Raw genomic sequence first — 22,309 nt, forward strand, 5'->3', positions numbered from 1 at the left:
TCTAGAGAGAAAGAGGATATGCATGGGCCACCAACGTGGGAAGCATTCATGAGACAAGCAGTAAGGAGGATCAGAAAAGGGAGGAGACGTAAGGGTAACACACTTGGTCTTGCCACTACCTCGCGACACGTTCGTACCCCATTTAAAGCAAGTGTAACAATTTGTTTACATGTCTATCCCACTGGCAACCAGTTCCTTGAGGACAAGCATTCCATCTTTCTGTCTCTCATTCTCAACGCCTATCCCGAAGCACTGAGTGACTATACCCAAGGCGAACTGAGCAGCCTTCTCTGATAAAAGCTGTCCTTAGCAGATAAAGCCAACAACCCCTTTGGGATTCGTGCCTGAGAATTATAAGACAGGCACCTCCTTAATGGATGGCTCAGTCCCCACGTGGTCCATGAGCTTGTAGGTGGCAGCCACAAATAACGCTGTTGTTTCCAGTCCTTCTTCAAACTGGAGGTACACACCTCCCAGTTCATCCAGGCGAGCAACCAGGTCCTGTCACAAACAAAATGCAAGCATGTTGGAGGTCAGGTGAGAACAGAAAGGAGATGCACAAACCACTGTCACCCAAGTGCAGATGGTTTTGAGAAATCTCACCCTCAATCTCGAGAGCACCTCACTTTTTTTGAGCACTTCTCAAAAAAAGGTACTTATGCAGAGAGTAGAGTGTATCGTACAGGCATTTGAAGAGAAGAGTATCTTCTGCAGCGCTACAAGCGCTCCTTCCCTGACCCCCTGTACTCAAGCCCAAGGCCAGGAGTCATGGCACTGAAGGCAGCAGCTGCTCTGCGCAGAAGGCCAGTGGGCCAGGCTGCAGAGCGCCCAGGAAGCGTCGTGGCACAGATGGATTCCACAGCCATCCATTTGGATACAACCTACAGAGCAGAGCATTTCTCTTTCTTACTCAATGACCTAAGGATGAAGAGAGTCATCCTGCTCTCCTGGGCAACAGGGTGACGCAGCTAATGTGTCCGTGGGGCATCCAGTGATGGCACTGTTAGGACTACCTGTCATCACTGGCTATGCCGTCCATGAGAGGAGACTCTGATGGGCAGGAGGTCTAGGGCAAAGGAGAGGATGGAGTAATAATAAAACCCCAGTGACCACCTGCTGAGCACCTATTATGTACTAGGCAGTTAGAACCTCACTTGTTCCTACAACCTCCATGAAAAGAAATTGAGTCTCAGACTTTAAATCATTTGCCTGAGATTATTAAGTAGTAAGTGGCAGAAAAAAATGTTTAAATTTCAAGTTTTTTGGTCTCTGAAATCTGTAGACTATGAGACTGTACCTACCAAAGCCTGGAAAAATAGTTTGTTGCCTGACTGATGGTGTAACTACACTGGCCAAACAAGTACTCCTAACAGGACATACTGCTGTGATACAAACAACCTAAGCGTGCCACGGATATGAAAAGAAATGGAACTGGCTGTAACAAATCATTCCTGTCTGTGGGCAAGGCTCTGCTAAAGGGTTTCAAAGACAAGAACTGGGAAATTCCTTTGGCAAAATAAATTCCCACCTCAATCTCCTCCACAATGCTCCTCAGGTCAGCCTGCTGGGACAGGTGGGATGCTGTCTGCAGAGCCTGGATCGTGCTGGAAGGTAAAAAGTAGACCCTAATGAATGACAAGCCTCCTTTCATCTACTCACTCCCGCCTGTATTGGGACACCTTCACAAATATCCCACTCTTACTCTTTCCAAGTATAAAACAGTCTCAACCTTTAAGGAGCTTATTTACAACCTTGTCAGGAAAGATGCAACAAAGACCATTACATTACGCAGGTCACTACGGTTAGAGAGACGGCAACCTGGGCAACAGGACTCTTACGAAGTACTGTGGGCACAGAATAGGGAGGGAGCACAAGTACACCCCCCTCAGTAAATGGGTTTTGTTCCTAATGGCATCACATATAGAATACTGAGACTAAATTAGGTTTGAAAGAGGTAAAACTCATAGGGAGAACAGGATTTCATTTGACTAACGTCTATTTGAAGTTGATTTGACTGCCTGTTCATTTTCTTACTCCAAGACCAAAGAAATATTGTAGAATCTACACATGTAGATTGCTGGGTAGAATTTGAAGCAACTTTCTGAAATCAGATTAATGCAATAGGAATAGGAAGTGTTCAGTAATCACGAGTTAAATGGCCAAGCCTGGTGCTACCATCATCCTACTGAGAGAACTGAGTCATCTCTCTTCAAGCATTAAATAAGGTGAAAGGAATAAAAGATTTGGTTCCCAAACCAGAGCCTAGTCTCTCTTTTTCTTTTCCTACTATTTATTTCTGATTATAAAAATACATATTTGGGGCCGTCCCGGTGGCTCAGGTTAGAGTTCCATGCTCCTAACTCCGAAGGCTGCCGGTTCGATTCCCACATGGGCCAGTGGGCTCTCAACCACAAGGTTGCCAGTTCAATTCCTTGATGGTGGGCTCCGACCCCTGCAACTAAGATTGAACACGGCACCTTGAGCTGAGCTGCCGCTGAGCTCCCGAATGGCTCAGGTGGTTGGAGCGTGTCCTCTCAACCACAGGTTGCCAGTTGGATTCCTCTACTCCCGCAAGGGATGGTGGGCAGCGCCCCCTGCAACTAGCAACAGCAACTGGACCTGGAGCTGAGCTGCACCCTCCACAATTAAGACTGAAAGGACAAAAACTTGAAGCTGACTTGGAAAAAAAAGTCCTGGAAGTACACACTGTTCCCCAATAAAGTCCTGTTCCCCTTTCCCAATGAAATCTTTTAAAAAAAAGAAAGTACACATTTGTCAAAAATTCAAACAACACATTCTAAACAAGCAAGTTAAAATTCCTATAACACCTATCCCTAAAAGATAACTATTCTCAAATTTATTTTTAACTTAATCATATGTTGTATACATCGTTCCATTCTTATTAATAATGACACAGTACTGCACTGCTTAGATGTACCATAATTTACTCAATCTCCAATTGATAGACATTAAATGTTAACTAGGTCATACAACTCTGTAATGATTTTATATATATATACTTTTTACATATATGTATTTTTTTAATTTGAGATTAAATCCCCAGAACAAACGAGCTATTTGAAAGTGAACAATTCAGTGGCCTTTAGTATATTTCACAATGTGCAATTACTTCCATCTAGTTCCAAAATATTCCCATCAGTTTAAAATAAAATCCTATACCCATTAAAGCAGTTTCTTCCCAATTCTCCCTTCTCCCAGTCCCTGGCAAGCACCAATCTACATTCTGTGTCTACAGATTTACCTGTTCTGGGTATTTCATATAAATGAACTCATACAATATGTGACTGTTTGTGTCTAGCTTCTTACACTTAGCATGTTTTCAAGGCTCATCCAGATTGAAGCAGTTATTAGTACTTCATTATTTTTCATGGCTAATTCATATATTTTTACCTACTTATGAGCGTATTTCTGTAAGATAAACTATTTAAGGTAGAATTGTGGTAGGTATGTGCACATAAGATTTTTTATTAGATTCTAGTCTCTTAACGCAAGTAACTTGGAAAATGTAAACAATGCTTTTCTGGGTGGAATGGAGAAAGCTGAGGACCCCTCGTGGTAGAACCAACGGCTGCTCAACCCCAGAATGATTTCCTAATTCCCAAGAGAGGACTGGGCCTTTATGTCAAATCACCATTTAGTAAGTCAGTGTTGGGGAATGTAGAGTGAGAATATGTCAGCTTTTATTGAGATCATAACAATTTGGATTCCCTCCATAGAAAACTAATTCCATTAAGATGACAAGTTGGAAAACAGAGGAGTCACAATCCACGGACAGAGAAGCCCCAGAGTATTCAATGACTCCTATGGGATGCTTGTTGTTATAATGCACTTGAGAAAATGAAACCTGCATTTCCAAACAAGATAAAAATCCCACATCTGCCCATGATAAATGCTGAGCCCAGATAAGGCTGCTAGGATACCCTAGAAAGAACTTTTCAATTAAGATATCGTTTTTCTCTTTTTTTTGGAACAAGTGTGTGTCATGTTGGTAACAACCTCAGAAGTTTCTAGAATGAAATTAATCCCCTTAGCATTTGAAAAGTTTTGCCACCGGCTTTAATTCCTTATTCCCCAGCCAGCAATTTCTTTCCCTCTGGAATACTATATTCAAACACTAAGAAAGCAGATCCTTTCTTGCTAAAATACGGCAGATGATTCAAAGAAATCGGATTATGAAGAAACCACAATGGCACTTTTTCAGATGCTTCATTCAAACCTACAAATACTTTTTTCCCGTTCTAGACAAGTTTGTGAACATTCATTTCCTAGAATCTGCCCACTTAAATGTACATGGTCCACTTAGAAGAGTTCTAATTTCTATCACATTTCCTTAAGCGGGGCAAATTAGTAGTAATATGTAAGGCACCCTGCCAGTTTGATCTTCACAATAATCCTGAGAGACAGATATCGTTCTCTGTTTTACATATGAAAACACTGAAGGTGAGGGAGGTTAAACAGCCTGCTCATGATCAAAGGTATTAAGTAGAAGAGTCTGGATTTGAACACAGTGCTCTCTGATCCCAAGGGCGTTCTCTTTCTACCTGTAAACTTTCTACAACAGACCAGAAACACAAAAGTATAGTTTCAGCCTTTATTAACTCTTTGTTGGACATCTACCACATGCCAGGCTCCATGAGCTCTGCAAATAAAGACGTTTACAATCTAACATAGAAATAACTACAATCCCACCAAGGAGGCAACCTTGGTCTCTAAGAAAGGGACCTAAGAAGGAAGCACACTAGAAGAGAAGGCACTCCATTTGTGGCATGCCCACTGAAAGCCAGGCTCTGCACTGGGCTCTTCACATGTATTATCTCACCTAATCCTGACATCTGTCCTAGGATGCAAGGATTGGTCTCATTTTAAATGAGGCTCAGAGAGGTTAGTAACTTGCCCAAAGTCACAAAGCAAGGAAGGAACTGAACTGATGTTCAAACCCAAGCCTAACTGACTCCAACATGGAGGTACTTTCTTTGTACTTTTTCCTGTTCTGGAGTTTTGAGGAGGGAGATTTCCCTTTTTGCTCGGAGGGAAATGGAAAGATTTTTCTATAGAAGGTGGCATCAGAGTGAGGCATTGACAATGACATCACGACATGAGATGGTGATGATTGAGGTGGCATTCCACAAGGGATTCTGAGAACAAATCAAAATAACGTAACCTGAAACCAAAGGACCACGAGGGCCAAGCCCTGGGGAAAGTGTGTACAAAACGTCAGCCCTGGGAAAAGAATCACCCTCCAAGTCACTGATTACTGGCCTTGTGAATGAATAGGTGTGAGTGACAAAGAAAACGTCACCACTGACTGTGATCGCTGGTCTTAACAAAGCTTCAAATTTAGAAACATTTTGGTTCTCGCAAAAAAAAAAAAAACAAAAAAAAAAAACCCAAACAACCATGGGAAGCAACTGAACTATTCTGCAATAGCGAATTTGTGTCACCAACTGCTTGCTAAACAATTAACAGGAGTCCAGGTGCTCTACTCTTTCAAGGGTTGCAATTAGGGGGACACATAGAAAATAAAAAGTACATATACAGTTTTAAATGAGTTTTTTAAAAAACTACACCTATCATACCATCACTTTTAAGTTTAGTAAACGTCCTTAGGTCTGTTACAACATTGAAACTTGTAAGAAATAGGGAAGTTGCTGAGTTCCTTTCCTGTCTGGTGCTTGTGCTTCAGCTAAGCCTTTTGCAGAACAGTAAAATCTTGGTCTGAGAATACTCTCCCCTCTGAGCACCCACCCACCTCTCCCCGCAGGTGCCGTCTCTCACAACTTGAAGGACTCCATAAGCCCTCCTCCAGTGCAGATCGTTCACTGTCTCCCTCTAACATCTCCTACCCTTGCTTCAGCCTCTGACCTCAAATGGCAACTATGTCTCCACGTGGCAGTGTGTTTATGCTCCGACTCACTATTTTCCTTCTGCCTGGGCAGCTCGGGGAAGACGGTCTAGGTGAGCGCCTGAGGACAGGGACTCTCCCTGCCTGAGTGCACTATTACCTCCAGAAGCGCCTAGCAGAGCACTGGCACATAGTAGGTACCCTGAAAATATTTGCTGAACCCATGGATGAACCCTCTCAGGACAGTAGCAGACACAAACGAAGCCTGAGAAGTACTGATGACTCACGCTAGCACAGACTCTTCCTTGCTGAGGCGAGAGGTAAGGGCGCTGAGTGCTTCTTGGGAAGCCAAGGGAAGGCCAAGCCCGCTCAGGGCTGCCACGGCGTGGTAGATCTGTGTAACAGACGAGTCTTCACTGACAGCTGCCAGAAGCAGATCTTTGGTCTCATTTGAAATAGAGATCTAAGAAAGGATCGGCAGACACAGAGTTTTAGAACAGGTGATGGCAATTTGTGGCAGGCATCCCAAAGACGGCATGCAAAGCAAGTGCCAGAGTCACACTACCTGCCTGATATCTGATCGCTCCCCCTTGACTTCTCAGACACCAAAATTAAATGTTTCCAAAACCTTAACACAACACTTGAAAAGATTCTGGGAAGTCACTTGTCTACTTACATGGTTCTCCTACGTTCAATAAAATGAATTTCCAGAAATCTGGTATGGCGTGTTCTTTCTTTACTTTGAACATTTTTAAATGTTAGAGAGAGATGGAAAGAAAAATCAAGACTTCCCAGAAGAGAGGCAACTATAGAAAAAAGTTATTTAAATACATGGAAAGTGAAAACTCAGGGGAAAAATAAACTATACTTCTTTAAAAAAAAAAAAAAACCCACAAGAATGGAATTCCCACCATCACTAATGGATTTTTACTGTTAAAAAAAAAAAAATCTGACATGACCCTCCCTTTTAAAAATTATACAGTTTAATGTACATATATATGTAGGAAGCTGGACTCACCTCACACCCTGAGAGGGCCTGGCTGGACTGGGCAGCGTAGAAAAGGGAATCCACGTTGCTGGGATCAAGGTTTGATTTGATAAAGGTGCATGCTTTCTAAATGAGGAAAAAAGTCAATGATAAGTGGTGACATGTACAGTGATAGGGAAAAGTATCCATGTGTTTTGGATGACAAGTAAAATTCTAAGCAATCTATGATCTATGATGGCTTAAAGTATGAGCTGTACAAGATTTCATTTTTTAAGCAGTTCTTTTCCATAGGACACAAAATTGCTGATTTCAAAGAAGGAGCAACAAACCTGAGGACTCTAGTCCTTCTGAATCCTAGAAAGGAAGGAAAGAAACCACTGCCACTGATCACCTGCTCTGGTTATGGCCTGTGCAGGGTGTTTATGAAGCTCTTCCATTTAATGGACATAAGGACCCTGTGGTAGACAGTATCATCTCCATTTAACAGAAAAAGAAACTCAGGGCTTGGAGTTGGTAAATAACCCGATGAAGGTGACAAAGCTAATTAAGACGCAGAGTGGTTCCTTTGATTCCAACTGTATTGGAATCTCCGCTTTGATGTCTGCGAAGCTAAGCCAGGTTGAACACATCTAAAATAACCTTGAAACCTTCTACCTTTTCACCTGGACTTTCTAGTTCACGTACAGGCATCACCAAGCACTCAATTACCTAAAGCAGAAACCTGGGACTCCTTCTTGACCCTCCAAGCCTATCGAGTCTATTTCCCTTTCATTTCTCAAACCCAATCCCTACCTTCTGGTTCTCTCATTGCCTTATTTCAGGTCTTTGCCATTTCTAACCTAGACTGTCAAAATGATCTTTTAACTGGTCCCAAGCCATGCTGCTTCAAGAGTGGTCTTTACAAAATACAAATGTGACCATCTTTCTTTGCTTTTAAAACCCTTGGGTGGTTCCTTATTATCTTCAACACGATCCAAAGTTTCTGGTACAGCATAACATGCCCTCATGACTGATCCTCACTCTGTGCCAGCTTCGTCACAGCCCCACCTCCAAAATCTTACCCTGCAGCCCACTGCAGCTCCCCAGATATACTATGCTCTCACCCTTTATGATTTTTGACCCTGCTACTCCCCCTGCCAGGAGCACTTATCTCTCGTGCTTCTTGTCTGCCAAACCCAGTCTTATCTCCATCTCTGCTCAGACTTCACTTCTTCCAGTGATTCCAGAAAGACTTCGGTGACATTCATCCCAGGACAGGCCAGTCGCCCTCCCTCCCGAGTGCTCCCCCAAAACACTTACCAGACTGTACTACCTCCCACAGTGACTAGTTACCTGAGAGCAGAAACTTGATGAACCCCCATCACAGTACCTGGCACAGAGTGGGCACATAATAAAACCCACACTACTTCTACTAGGTCAAACTCCAAGCAATATTATTTAATAGTTAGTTCTGTTGCTAAATATTTTGATTGAGGCAACATAAAATTCCACTATTAAAAATGAAATGGTAATAAAAATAGGTAAAAGTGGGTCCTCCTGGGGAGTAGGCCAGGCAGTAAGGCAAGGTGGGCCATGCAATGGACTGCTGCTTTTCACTAATAACTGTTCTGTATTATCTGATGTTTTTAATATGTGCATGCGCTACTTCAACCAAAAAACTTACACGGCACAAATTAGGGCTGGGAAGAAAATCTATTCAAAAAGTCCTTGCCTTAGAATGTGGGTAAGCTATGCTTTGTCGCCATCTGGTGTTCAACAGTGGCACGACAGCACACGAGGCCCCAAACAATGATTACGGTCACAACGTACCACTTTTTCAAGCACTGAAAATGTGTCAAGCACTGTTCCAAGTTCTTTATGTGCATTTCTCACTCAATAAGGGGACCTATGCATTAGGTCCTCTTATTATCTTAAGTTTAAAGAAAATAAAACAGGCCTTAGAGAGGCAAAGTAACCTGTCCATAGTCACTCAGCTCTTCAAGGAGACGCTGAAATTAAACCCAGGCAGCCTGGCTCGAGTCTTAAGCTAGACAACCTCCACCTCTCAAGGGACCACTAAAACTGATCTGATCTGCAGTAAACCAGCATCATGCCTACTCTAACTCTATGCACAGAAAAAGCAACGTACGTAAACAGTACCAGCGGTCAGTGGCTTCAAAGCTCAGAATGTCGACAGCCTGGTTTTAAAGCAGCAGAAGTGGGAGAAGACCTCATGAAACACGCCCTGGACTCAGGAAGCCCAACCCCTGCTTTGGTTTCAGCTGGCTACTTTCAGGGCATTTGTAACTCCAACTCCAGCTGCCCTCCCATGTTCCAGACTCATTTTCCCAACTAAAGGCTGAAAATCACCCCCTAAATGCCCATTCCTTATCTGCACCCCTACAACTTTCTGTGCCGTGTTAATACTGTTATCTAAACATCCTCCTGAGCAAAAAACAGTGCTTTCCTCTACCCACCCTTCCCTACAACTCCCTGAACTAAATCGGGAACCAAATCCTATAGAAAAGACAGTAAACTCACTCTCAGCTGCCCTTCCTCTCCCTATTTCCTCCATTAACAGGTCCCCAGTACTCGTTTCCTCTCAGACCGTGCTTTGTAATCTTTCCAGACCTGTTATTGTGTCACGTTACCGAGGATCCTGGTGGGAGCGCCCCCCACCACATCCTTTGTAACTGGGCTCCCTATAACTGTAACTGGGCAGTATTTTTCTTTGAGGCTCCTAGATCCCTAGATAAGAGTCACTTTTATTGAGAACTATAGTTTTAGGATCCCAGGTGCACTTCTTCCCACACAACTCTGCTCTAGCTGTCCTGGACAATCAACTCATTGCCCCTAAAATACAACAGGCACTTTTGTGGCCCAGGGTTCGTACAGGTTGTTCTCTCCATCTGGAGGCCCATTCATATAATTAATTCCACTTCTCCCTCCCACTTGGCAACCCCTAAAATGTATTAACTCAAGACTTATTTTAAAAATAAAACTTCCCATGATGCATCTCTCCCCGCCAGCTGCTACCTTCTTTCTCTTCTCCTACAGCTAAACTTCTCTAGGGAGCTGCCTAACGCCTAGGTCTTCATTTCCTCACATCCACTCGCTCCAACGTGGTTCTGTCCCATCACGCCACCAGTGACCTCCAAACTGTAAACGCCAAAGGACATTTCCCAATGCTCATTCCCTCAACACCTGACAGATGATTACTTCCTCATTCCCTTCACTTCCGAGATTCCCCCACACTCTCCCGGCGCTCTGCCTACTTCTCTGGTAGCTCCTCAGTTTCATCCTCTTCAGCCCGGCCATTCAACACCAGAGTTTTTTAATTCTCAGGCCCACTTTTCATGCATCCTCTCTCTCCATAGGCTATCTCATTCAGGCCCATACCGTGTATCCCCGAAAATAAGACCTAGCCAGTCTCATATTATAGTAAAATAAGACCAGGTCTTATAGTAATTTTTGCTCCAAAAGACGCATTACAGCTGATTGTCCGGCTAGGTCTTATTTTGGGGGCAACACGGCAGCTTCATCCAGAAACTCTATCCAGGTAATTCTCAGATTTGTACCCCCAGCGCAGACTTCTCTCAATCGCTATTTACATAACTCAAAGGCATTTCAAGCTCAACATGTTGAAGACCAAATTCATGATCTTTCCCACACAATCCTAATTCTCTTCCTCTGTTCCTTCACATCTTATGCCCAACCATCCATCCATGCAACAAGTCAGAATTCAGGGTGCTATCCTTTGTACCCCTTCTGCATTCAATCTTGCTCTGTACCCCCTGCCATAGTCTGTCTTCCACAAAGCAGGAGAGAAATCTTTTCAAAATAAAAATTGGATCCTGATCCTTGCTGCTTAAAATTGACTGCTTTTTAAGAGAAAGAGCAAAATCTTTCTGATGGCCACCAAAGCACCGAGGCTGGGCCCCAGCCTTCCTGTGTAGCTTTACTCCTCTCTCCCCGCCTGTTAGACACACAGAACTCCTTTCAGTCTCTCAAATGTCACCTACTCCCTGCCTGCACAGGTCCTTTGCACATGGTACTCCTCCTGCCTCAAGTCCCTTCTCCTCTGTCTCTCGAGTAACTCCTACTTTCCCTTTAGAATTCAGATCAATCTACCTTCCCTCATTCAACAAACAGCTACTGAGTGCCTGCCACATGCCAGCCGCTATTAATCGATGCAGTGAACAAAGTTCCTGCCATCAAGGAGCTGTAATTTAAGGGGACGTAGAGTAACATTTAAGTTCAGAACTTCCTCGGGAAAGCATTCCCTGACCAGGTCGAAGTCCCCCATTTTCCACCTATAGAACTCCTCTATTTATAACACCGGTGATCTCACCTCCATAAACCTTACCAGGGTTACAGATATTCATGTATATATTTGATTACATGACTAACGCCTGTCTCCACTACTAGAGTACACATTCCAAGAGGGCAGAGGCTCTCTTTTCTGTTCAACAATGAATCCAGCGCCTAGCACCATGCCTAGTGCACAGCAGAAATTCACTAAGCAAATTGTGCAGCAGCCAGGACAGATGGCAAGTCCCCTGGACAAGGCTGGGGCTTACCTAAGTTTTCTCGGCAGGCAGGATGAGTGAGCCGCTCCCACTGCTGGACTCCCATGGTACTTTCCACATACCACGTGTATCTCTTTGTACTCAGCACCCGGTTTCACTATAGTGGTGCTTGTCTCTCACCAGATAATGAGCTCTGCTGTCTTCTCTACACTTAGCACAATGCCGGCACATAACAGATGCTCCATAAATGACTACAGCCTGAGAGAATGTCTGATTCTCTGCTATCCCAGCAGCCAGCTGAGGGACAGGCCCTTAACAAGCACATAGTACTTGTCGAATTGGAAACAAATATACTCACCTTTATATGCAGTCACCATGTGACAGACACTGAGCTAAGAACTTTATCTTACTTTCTCATTTAATCTTCACAACGCTCTGAGGGATCACAAGTTTACAGATAGGGAAAGTGCTTGATTGATAAACAACCCGTGAACAGTCTAATGTTTCCTGATTTCAGTCAGGAACAAGTAGGACCATCACAATTTTTACCATAGTATGTATCCCATTTACCTATTTTCATTAAAATGAATACAAAACCCCCATTATTCTTATCTCATAAAAAGCTAAGTCATATCTATAAAATCACCATTCTCATGTGCTTATGTTTTCTAAATATGCATATATAGTAACTAAGAAAATGAAAAATGTTCACTTTTCATAACTCTTCACTCTTTAGGCTTCTAGCTGGATTTGAGCCTGAAGGCTAGTTTGTCAAACCCTCTAAAATCAACTTAAAATCAACTGTCTTTCCTCACTCTGCTACTCCCAGAGCTGCTTTCTATTCTCATTTTCTTATTAAACCCCATTCCTCCCAGTTTTGCTGCTAAAATCTCTTGTGACAAACATAACCAAAACCTCGTCTAAGGACCTATCTGTGAGAGCAGACAACTCAGGGTATCTAACAGGGCTGAGGAAATTCTTTCTACTCAGCTGAAAGTAACAGTTCAGCTGGACACACACCACTCCATGGAAGTGGCAGTAAGGGAAACTTTCTCTCAATGGACAGACTTCGTGTGTTCATCCAGTAAGGAAATGCAACAGCTCTGAAACCTCCGTGCAACTCCCTTCCTTCTATTACTTACAATGCACACACTGCAGAATCACCATGGCACATTTTACAAGCGATTAGAAGAATGAAGTGTGTGATTCACCCATTTATTTTCTGATTAAGAGGCACTTTAGAGAGTTCTCATTTCTATTAAGCTCAAGTTTACAATTCATTCATTCAATAAATATTTGTTGAGATCAAATATATGGTGATGGAAGGAGAACTGACTCTGGGTGGTGAAAACACAATGGGATTTATAGATGATGTAATACAGAATTGTACATCTGAAATCTATGTAATTTTACTAACAATTGTCACCCCAATAAATTAAAAAAATGTATATTTGTTGAACATCCTCTGTTCGTCAGGCATTAAACAATGGGGATGATAGTTTGTAAAAACAAAATAGAACTGTGATGTACATTAACTGCTACTCTATATAACACTATTGCTAATAAGAGCCAATGATTATATACTTACCACATGCCATCACCATGCTAACTACCCTACACATACCACCTACATATATCAGCTCAGTACTGTTATTATCTCCCTCTTACAGATGAGAAAACAAAGGTTCGGTAAGCTGCACAGGTCACAGTTGCGCAGCTGTGAAGTCAATATCTTGAAGCCAAGCCATTTGATTTTAGAGTCTGGATTATAAACATGAAGCCACAGCTGGCCTAATCATGTAATTATCCCAAATCACACTGTACTGCAGCTGTCTGGAGGGCTCCAATCTTATATCTTCAGCCCTAACTAATGTACCCTCAACCTCATCACGTCAGCAGAGAACACCTTTAGAGGTATGTGTTCAACCTAAATCCACGTGGAACTCCAAGTCCTGAGATAGATACAAAGGTATGACTCTGGTTAAAGTGAGGGTACCTCACTCCTCCATCATCTCCTTCAACTGAATCCTACGGTTCCACAGAAGTTTGAAAATCACCAGTAGAATTCTCATCCAGCATTCAAACCCACCAAAATTTAACAGTAACCTAATATTCCAATTTCATCTCCTACACCTTCCAATGCAAAACCTCTACTAGTCGAGACTACTCTGCTACTCTCCCAATTTGTTCTCTCTGCCCCAGGCTATCTACAGAAACTGTAGGCCTTCTGTACAGTATAGTATAGTATCTACACCAGACAGTGTCTGAATTCACCTGAATAAGTTATAAATAGAAGCAAACATGTTTCAATATTAATAATGATGAGATAGCTACCATTTGAAGAGCCTTTTGTGGGCCAATCACCTATTAGGCATGACACGATTTCACTTTATCTTTATAATGATCCAGTGAGGAAGTCATCATAACTCCTTTTTATAGAGAGAGGACACCAGAATTAAACACTTGGGCTAACTAACTCTGATGCCTGTGCTCTTTCTTTTGAGCTAAACTAATTTTATTCGGAGGTACATTCACCTAGAGGGTTTACAACAATATGATTATGAGTAAGTGTTTCCTTAATATAGTCATGCACAGGAAGGAAACGGGCAGGAGTAAGAGATAGCTGTCAGGAAGAAATATGAGTAAGTATGGATCCCATAGATCAGGGATTAGCAAACTTTCTGTAAAGGGCCAGAGAGTAAGTATTTTAGGCTTGCTGGGCACACGGCATCTTTAGTAACTATTCAACTCTACTGTTAAAAAATGTAAAAGCAGCCATTGATGATATGTAAATGAATGGGCATGACTATGTTCCAGTAAAACATTATTCACAAAAACAGGCTTCAAGTTGGATTTTACCCTGGGGGCCAGTCTGTTAATCTCTCTGCCATATGCTATTCTGATGATGGTTGGCAGACATTGGGCAATTTACTTAACCTCTCCGAGCTTCCATTTCATCCTCTATTACAACATAATATCTCTGACCATATAGAATTAAGACAATGAACTGAAGATAACATATGCAGTGAGCCGGCACATATGAGGCATTCAATAAATAATAGCACTGGTTGAGTCTAGTCTGGGACAGGAAATATAAAAGATAAACCTAGGATAGAAGAAACTGTCAAAGACTACTGGGTCACATAAAAACAAATAAAACGCGCACAGACATTTTGGCCCACTGGCAAAAATTAGACATTATAAGCATCAAAAATAATAACAGCTGCAATGGATTGAAAGACATCAATTGGGACTGCCAGCTCTGGCCATGACAAAATTAAAGGTATTGAACTTACCCTCCTGCCATAAATAACTATAAAACTGAACAAAATATATAAAGTTGAGACACTGGATAACAAGGCTATGACCCTTGAAAGAAAGTAAAAAGTATGACAATGACAGCACAAATAAGGGGAGTTTAAGTATAAAATATATTGTTATAAGGTTCTTTCATTACAAATGACAATGCAAAATAATAATTCAAAGTATACTGATAAGTTAAAATGTATATTACAATAGAGCAACCACTAAAAAAAAATAAGTAGAGCTAAAAAGCCAATATGAAGAGATAAAATGAAATATTAAAAAAAACTCAATCTAAGGAGAAAGAAAAAACTATAAATAGAAGACAAATAACAAGATGGCAGGCTTAACCCCAACAATACAGTTAAATTAAATATAAATGGATTAAACTCCCCAATTAAAAAAATAGAGACTGTCAGACTGGATTGAAAAATAAATCCCTACTATATACTGTTTACAAGAAATAGATTAGTCTGACACCTGAATTCACTGAGCCAACTTTATCATAACTGAAAAGTGAAACAACTGGATATTATGTATCCACTGATAGGAAGTATACAGTACCACCTATGAAATATTTGAATCCCTTTATTATTTACTAGCCATACACACTCGGCACTTGGCACTTAACAAGTACGTGTGGTATTATAGTCTCACTCAGAGCTGCAGTACACGTTTCTGGAGGATCTATGACTTGCTCTTCTTTATAGTCTGCTAAAACCCCTGGCATGGGCCTCAACATACATTAGGCATTAAATAAATAAAAATTGTCAGATTGATAGAAGAATTTATTATATTGTATTAACCTTGGTTATCCTCAAATGAGCAAGAGCTAGTGAAGACGTACACAAAAGGAACACAGTGAAGGGAGGAGACCAGCAAGATAAAAGCGGCCTTACCTTTACATCTGACACCTGCGCACCAAGGCTGCTGAGTCCCACGATGGAGTAGAAAGCAGATTCCAAACTGGTGAAAGGGCGGTCCAGCGAGGCTTTCAGTCTCTCCACGTCATGCTTGGTGAGGTAGTGAGTGGGTGTCAGAGCCTGGGCGCAGGCTATGATTGTCAGGGCCAACAGGAAGACAGTGCTTGAACCTTGGGAGGAAATGACTATTAAACACAAGCCACACTATTCCTGAAGTCTATATAAATAGTTGCAATGGTGACACACACCACGGTCTCAGAACCAAATCACGGAAGGCAGGGGAGGGAACCAGAAAGGCTAACCTAGAGAAGGCTTAGGGATGTGGTAGGCGAGGCCTTCTCCTACCTGAAGGGTTGTCCTCCCAGCAGCCTCTGCGTCTAAACCACAGGACTCGTCACACCATTCCCGTTCCGAGCACATTACTAACTCCTGTGCCTCTCAGGGCAGATCCAAGGCAGAATCTACATCATGGCCTTGCCCGCCTCTGAACCAGATCTCTTCTGTTACTCTTCTTTCATCGGCGGCTCTCTGGCCTCCCGTCTATTGCTCTAAGGAGCCATGTCCTTTCTACCCAGCATTTTCATGCTTCCCCCTACTTAAACTTTGCTTAATTTTTATTTTCAGATTCCAGTCCAAGTATCTCTTCCTTAAGAAGCCCCCAATAGCCCTCCCTTAGGTGAGGTCCTCAGTACCATAAAACAGTGAAGAACGTGGCCTCTGGGGCCAAGTTAAAATCCTAGCTCTGCCATTTATTAGCAATGTGATTGTGGCAGTTACAATGTGGCCAGCCTGTGCCTCAATTTCCTCAAGTGTAAAATAGGATAATAGTACCTACCTCAGGGTAATTAAGAACATTATACGAGTTAATATACAAAGATCTTAAAATATGACTGGCATTCAACAAAGGCTATCTAATCTTAGCTGCTACTCTATTATCAGTGTTATTTTTGTTGTTGCTATGTCCATTCGTAGCAAATACTATACTTCTAGACAGTATTTTTCACAACTATAATAGTGGAATGTCTGATGCCTCTGCTAAACTACAAGCTCCATAAGGATAGAGACTGTTTCTCTGGTTCATCCTAGTATTTCCAAGTTTTGCACACTGCCTGGCATGAAGTAGTACTAAATTATAAATTAGTATTTGCTGAATAAATGAAAGTAAAATTAATCCTCATCTATTATGGTCAGGGGACAGAAAGAAATTATAGGAGTGGTAGGTTCCACTTCTCATTAAACACACACACACACTTTAGAATGGGTTGTGTGATGAATTGTCTGCTATTTAACAGTAATCACCGGGCTAACGTTAATGGCCCTAAATCCTATGTGTATAGTGTAAAGCTTAGTTTGAACTACAACACTTTTAAGAAAGGCATTATTATATCCATATACAAATAAAACTGAGAACCAGAGTAGTTCGCTCATAGCCAGTCTTGGACCCAAACCAGGTCTAACAATAGTGTTCAGATTCCACTATTTTTCAGAGAATGTTGTGGAAGGGATGCCTACCTTGGGCATGAACATTAGTTATATTTAAGTCCTTGTGTGTGTTAAATACTCTAAAAAATGTGAAAGCTCTTGTAAAAAAAAAAAAAAACTAGAAAGAGACCTATCATATGGAGCATTTCACTCCTCAAATATTTATTGAATGCCTACTATGCACCAAACATTGAGTGTTAAAGATACAGCAGGAAACAGAACAAAATCCTCCAACCCCATGGAGCTTACCTTCTAGTGGGAAAAGAAAAATATCACACAAAATAATGAAGAAGCATTATTTATCATGTTAGAAGGTGAAACGTGCTAGAGAGAAAAATAAAATATAGAAGGGATATCTGAGAGGAGCTGCAATTTTAAATACGGTAAGTCTAACTAAGAAATAAAGATACTGTGGTAGCCCTGAAGGAAAAGGAGCAAATCATGAAGATATTTGGAGGGAAACAAACCCAAGGAGAAAAGCAAGTGCCAAAACCCTGAATCAGGAGTGGTTTTTTTTACATTAGCAAGGAGAACAACATGGCTAGAGAGGAGTAAGCAAAAGGTGAGATGCAGGGACAAGGTGACAGAGGTAGCAGAGGCCACATGCAAGGACCTTGTAAGTCATTGTAGGAATTTTGGCTGTTACTGAGCAAGATGGGAGCCACTAGAACGTTTTGAGCAGATGAGTGATTTGATTTACATTTTAACAGGATCACTACGTTGGCTACGCAGGAGCAAGGACAGAAAGAGGGACACCAGTTAGGAGACTATTGCCATAATCCAAGTAAAAAGATGATGGTGTGAGCCAGGTGGCAGCGGGAAAGGTGGTCAGAGTCTGACTAGAATACACAGTTAAGAGCCAGAATTCCTAACGGATAGAAAGATGTGAGAATGAGAAGTCAAGAGACTACTGCTGAATCCCCAGTGCCTTGTGTACGGGCATGTAACTCAACATATTAAGATCTAGTGAATGACTATAACCGGCATCTTCCCAGCGAGACTGCAAATTTCCCTAACACAGCATCTGTATCCGAATCCTCATCTTCCCACCTCCCATTAATGATAACAATAACTTTTTCGGCTAAAATGGGCACACTTCACATGTGTCAGGCATGCCCATACTCTGCGAAGTAATTTGCATGCATTGAGTCCTTACATCCTCAACATCCAAGCGAGTGCGGTTCACAGACCAAGAAATTGAGACGCAGAAGTCGTTACCTGTCCTACAAGACACCTACCTGGCCGAGAATCAAACTACAGGCAGTTTGAATCCAAAGTTTGTTTTCAACGACTCTTATTACCCTCAACCCCTTAACTAATGGAGCAGTGAGCCACTACCTTATTGTTACCGTGGGCAAGTGACTTCCTTTCTTGGGATTCCTCCTGCCCTCCAGTCTGTCAAGTGGAAATAACAATAGGACACGTTTTCCCATTGCAGCTCGCACAGCGTCGACACGTTACCCAGCCCAGCAGTTACCTTTCTGAGGGCTTACTTAGTGTCGTGCACTGTTCTAAGCTATGCACGGAGACTATTTCATTTACAACTCACAGCAATTTACGAGGCAGACAATGTGATCGACCCCTTTTACAGGAGAGAAACTGAGGTGCAGGGCGGCTGAGTAACCTGCGCTGGGGTCACAGAACGGATACGCGGCAGACTGCAAATTTGCACCCACTGAATGCAACTTCAGAACTGATGCTCTAAGCTCCCGGAGGGGTGATTTATTTTTATTGATTTATTTATTTTTTTTTTGCCCGTTCACTAAAAAGCAAACTACGGTCCAAAGAAGGACGACTTGGACCAAAGCTCATTCGTAGCCCGCCTGGTCCGGGAGCCCGAGAGTCAAATGAATGAGTGAAGCCAGATCTAGGGTTCGCCGCCGCCGCCGGACCCCGGCTGGGCCTCCGGGGGACCCGTAGCTCGGCGCCGCAGCCACCCCACCCCCACCCCTCCCCCAGACCCCGACAGTCCCATCCCGATCGCCCGCCCTCCCTTAGCTCCTCGACCCCAGGAAAGCCCGAGCTCATGCCCCTGCCCCACAGGGGACCGGGATCCCGCCCGGCCGGCTCCCGAGGGGCGAGCACTAGTTTCTCGCGAGCGACAGCCCACTTGCCGAGGGGTGCCGGCCGCGGGGCCCCTGGGTCGAGCCATGCGCAACGCCTCACCCGGCAGCGCCATTCCTCCGCGCAGGTCCTACCAGCGCCCGAGCCGCAGGCTGACTTCCGCTCGGGAAACCGGCTCCAGGAGCACGCTGGTGGGGACGCCGGAGACTCGCGGCTGACTCCACCTGCTGAAATGGGCTCTAAGCACAGGTTCGTCTGCGCCGTCCCGCTGGGCCCGGCCGCTCCCAGTAGCCGCGACCGGAATTCCAGTGCTTGCACCCCAAGGGTCCCCCAAGGCCTCGCGTGCAGGCCCGCTTCCCCCCCGGCGCTCAGGCCCAGTTGGAACCGACCGCCTCGCAACGGTCCTATTCCGGGCGCCACCGCGACGCGATTGGGTGAGGCTTCGTCGGTGGCCCCAGACGAGGCCGCCTCTGATTGGCCGGTTGCGTGGATTGGCCGACCGCACTGTCACTCAGTCGTCTCTCGGTGGCCCGGTCAATTTTAAAGCCGTGGGAAGGGTCCCGTGGGGAGGGGCGAGCAGTATTCCAGGGCGATTTTGTTCTGTTGTGTAGAATATTATGGCAGTTTCCTCCAGCGATTGTTTCGGTTGTTAATGACTAACCTCTGAGTGATGTTTCATCTGATTTGCAAAGCGTTGGTCTGGACTCAGTGACTTCTCATAGCAACTCTTCGAGGAGCGTCTGAGCCAAAGTTTATAGGATCGCCAAGTAACAGGCTCAAAAGGGAAAAGTGACTCATTGAGAACTAAAGAATAACTAACTCCACTTATTGAGCGACAGGACACCCCTGTAGCGTACTAAGCGCTCTAGGCACCATACACTATTTCATTTACTCCGTAATCACCATTCTGTGAGCTATGTGCTGTTATTCCCGTTTTACCGAGAAGGAAATGAAAAGATTCAAACACAGGCAGTTTGACTCCATGATCTGTACTTTTACGTAAGTGTTATGAACATATGAAGTACGCAAACTATGGTAACTCTGATTACCATATATTGTTATCCCAGTTAGAGAGGGTCAGTTCTTGCTCTGTCTGGTGCTGTGCTGCTCAGCGTGGTAGATACTAACGATGGGTGGATATTTCAATTTAAATTAACCAAAAATAAAAACTCAGTTCCTCCGTTGTACTGGCCATCTTTTAAGTGCTCAATAGCCACGTGTGGCTAGTGGATGTCGTATCAGACAGTGCAGAATTATAGAACATTTCCACTGTCGCAGAAACTGCTGTTGCACAGTGCTGCTCTAGAGTATACAAAGAAGTCTTCCAACTCAATAGGACAACCGATGGTATGCTAGAGCCGTGTCATACTGGTTTGCAAGAGTCAGTTCTGGAATTTATCAGGAATTTTGCAAATTGGTTGTTAAATGCAGCTATTTAGAAAAATCAAATCACACAAACTTACAATTAAATAAAGTCTATCGAAAACAAATCTCATCATTTCCTTGTATTTTACTGCATTTCACCATTGTCTCTTGTTTCTGTGGTTGCTTATCTCTATTGTATCTGTATAGTGGAAATATTATAGGATGGTGTACTGCTACGCATTTCCTCCCAAAGTGACGTTGAAAGCTTGATTTTGGCCACAATGGGAATATTTACATCGCAGAATCGGCAAATGCTACAAACCAGAGCTTGATTTTGTAAGCAATTATAAGCAGAGCCACTTTAAAATGGAGTTGGAGCTGCTATGCCAGACGAAATGCCTTGTATGTCTTATGTCTCAAACCTTTGGAAGGTGAAAACAGGGCAAAATAACCTTTGGATTGGGCCTAGGGCAACACTGTGCCCCAACGAGCTATTTGCAAAGATAACAAGAAAGCAGATATTATGACTACTGGATTGATGACTACCGACTAAAAATTAAAAGTATTGTTTAGAATTAATGTCACTATATTTTATCTTCACCAATAGAAATGCCTTCCTTCTATTGGAGTAGTTGTTCCCCATCCCTTTCCCATACTCATTGCCTTTCTCTCCTACCGTGTTTCCCCGAAAACAAGACCTAGCCGGACCATTCCCCGGTAATCGGTATATTATTTGGGTTTCTGTCTGAATTAATAATTCCCGAACAGCTATTCTTATTGATCTCAAATAAATGCTTGGTTGCCTTTCACTTTGAAAAATGCTTTTTATTTTTAGGTTAACAGTTTATTGCTTTGTTATTGTCTAAACCTATCGGTGGATAAAATGTTACTAGAGGTTGAACTTTAAAATGTGTCATATCTGTAGCCTTTACATTGTGAATAGCACAAAAACTTGAGGAAATATTTTTGTACTATTTGAAAACTATTTTCCAGTAAACAATGTTATAAATAAGTGAATGATATATTAGGAAGTGTTGTGTGCTATTGGGAATAAAAAGGGTAAGGAGGGAGGGAGGTGGAGTGGGGTGTTCTAGCTCAGTCTCTTTTTAACAGTGGCATTTCTTACCTGTCCATTCCCTCACTCCCCAGGAGGCTGACAATATGCTAAATGCTGGCGGTACAACTACGACTATGTAGACAAGATTTCTCCCCTCATGGAGCTTAGAGTGTAATGGGAGACAGTCAGTTAATAAACACAAATGAACTTGATAATTATAGGTAATGATTAAATACGAGGTCTGACAATTAAGTTCGAGAACTTGTTGCAACAATGTTGCTAAACTTTTTTGATATCAGAGGAATTATTCATTATGAATTTGAACCAACTGGAGAAACAGTTAACCACTTTTGCTATTTGGAAGTGCTGAAAAGGCTGCATGAAAAGTTAGACAAAAACAACCGGAATTTGTCGCCAACAATTCATGGCTCTCACATCACAACAAGGCACCAGCTCACACGGCACTGCCTGTGAGGGAGTTTTTAGCCAGTAAATAAATAACTGTATTGGAATCCTCTCCCTACTCACCTGACCTGGCCCCCAATGACTTCTTTCTTTACCTGAAGATAAAGGAAATCTTGAAAACATTTTGATGACTCAGGACATCAAGGGTAATACGATGACAGCTCTGATGGCCATTCCAGAAAAAGAGTTCCAAAATTGCTTTGAGGGATGGACTAGGCACTGGTGTCGGTGCATAACTTCCCAAGGGAAAGAGTACAAAAGGTCACCCACTTCAAAGGTGACCGAAGTGAT

The 22,309-nt window shown here is 42.9% G+C and overlaps 2 protein-coding genes across 3 annotated transcripts in view; one reads left to right on the forward strand and one right to left on the reverse strand.

The window, feature by feature from the left end:
• Window positions 1–19,542, reverse strand: part of RPN2 (ribophorin II) — a 51,153-nt gene extending 31,611 nt beyond the window's left edge. Inside the window, exons 1-6 of one of the 2 annotated variants that reach the window (XM_081033861.1) lie at window positions 19,234–19,542; window positions 15,562–15,755; window positions 6,882–6,977; window positions 6,151–6,326; window positions 1,529–1,604; window positions 367–501 (exon numbers count right to left, since the gene is read on the reverse strand). In XM_081033861.1, the coding sequence (XP_080889987.1) occupies window positions 367–501; window positions 1,529–1,604; window positions 6,151–6,326; window positions 6,882–6,977; window positions 15,562–15,755; window positions 19,234–19,246 (690 nt within the window). In that variant the 5' untranslated portion in view covers window positions 19,247–19,542. The remainder of the gene's footprint in view (window positions 1–366; window positions 502–1,528; window positions 1,605–6,150; window positions 6,327–6,881; window positions 6,978–15,561; window positions 15,756–19,233) is intronic. The other variant, XM_081033862.1, reaches the window with a different exon arrangement.
• The window catches only part of MROH8 (maestro heat like repeat family member 8), a 45,978-nt gene continuing 42,705 nt past the window's right edge, over window positions 19,037–22,309 (forward strand). The window contains exon 1 of the mRNA XM_081033860.1: window positions 19,037–19,380. Within this exon, the coding sequence (XP_080889986.1) occupies window positions 19,094–19,380 (287 nt within the window). The 5' untranslated portion in view covers window positions 19,037–19,093. The remainder of the gene's footprint in view (window positions 19,381–22,309) is intronic.

The sequence above is a fragment of the Rhinolophus hipposideros genome (assembly GCF_964194185.1).
Source record: "Rhinolophus hipposideros genome assembly, chromosome: 22".
Lineage (NCBI taxonomy): Eukaryota > Metazoa > Chordata > Mammalia > Chiroptera > Rhinolophidae > Rhinolophus > Rhinolophus hipposideros.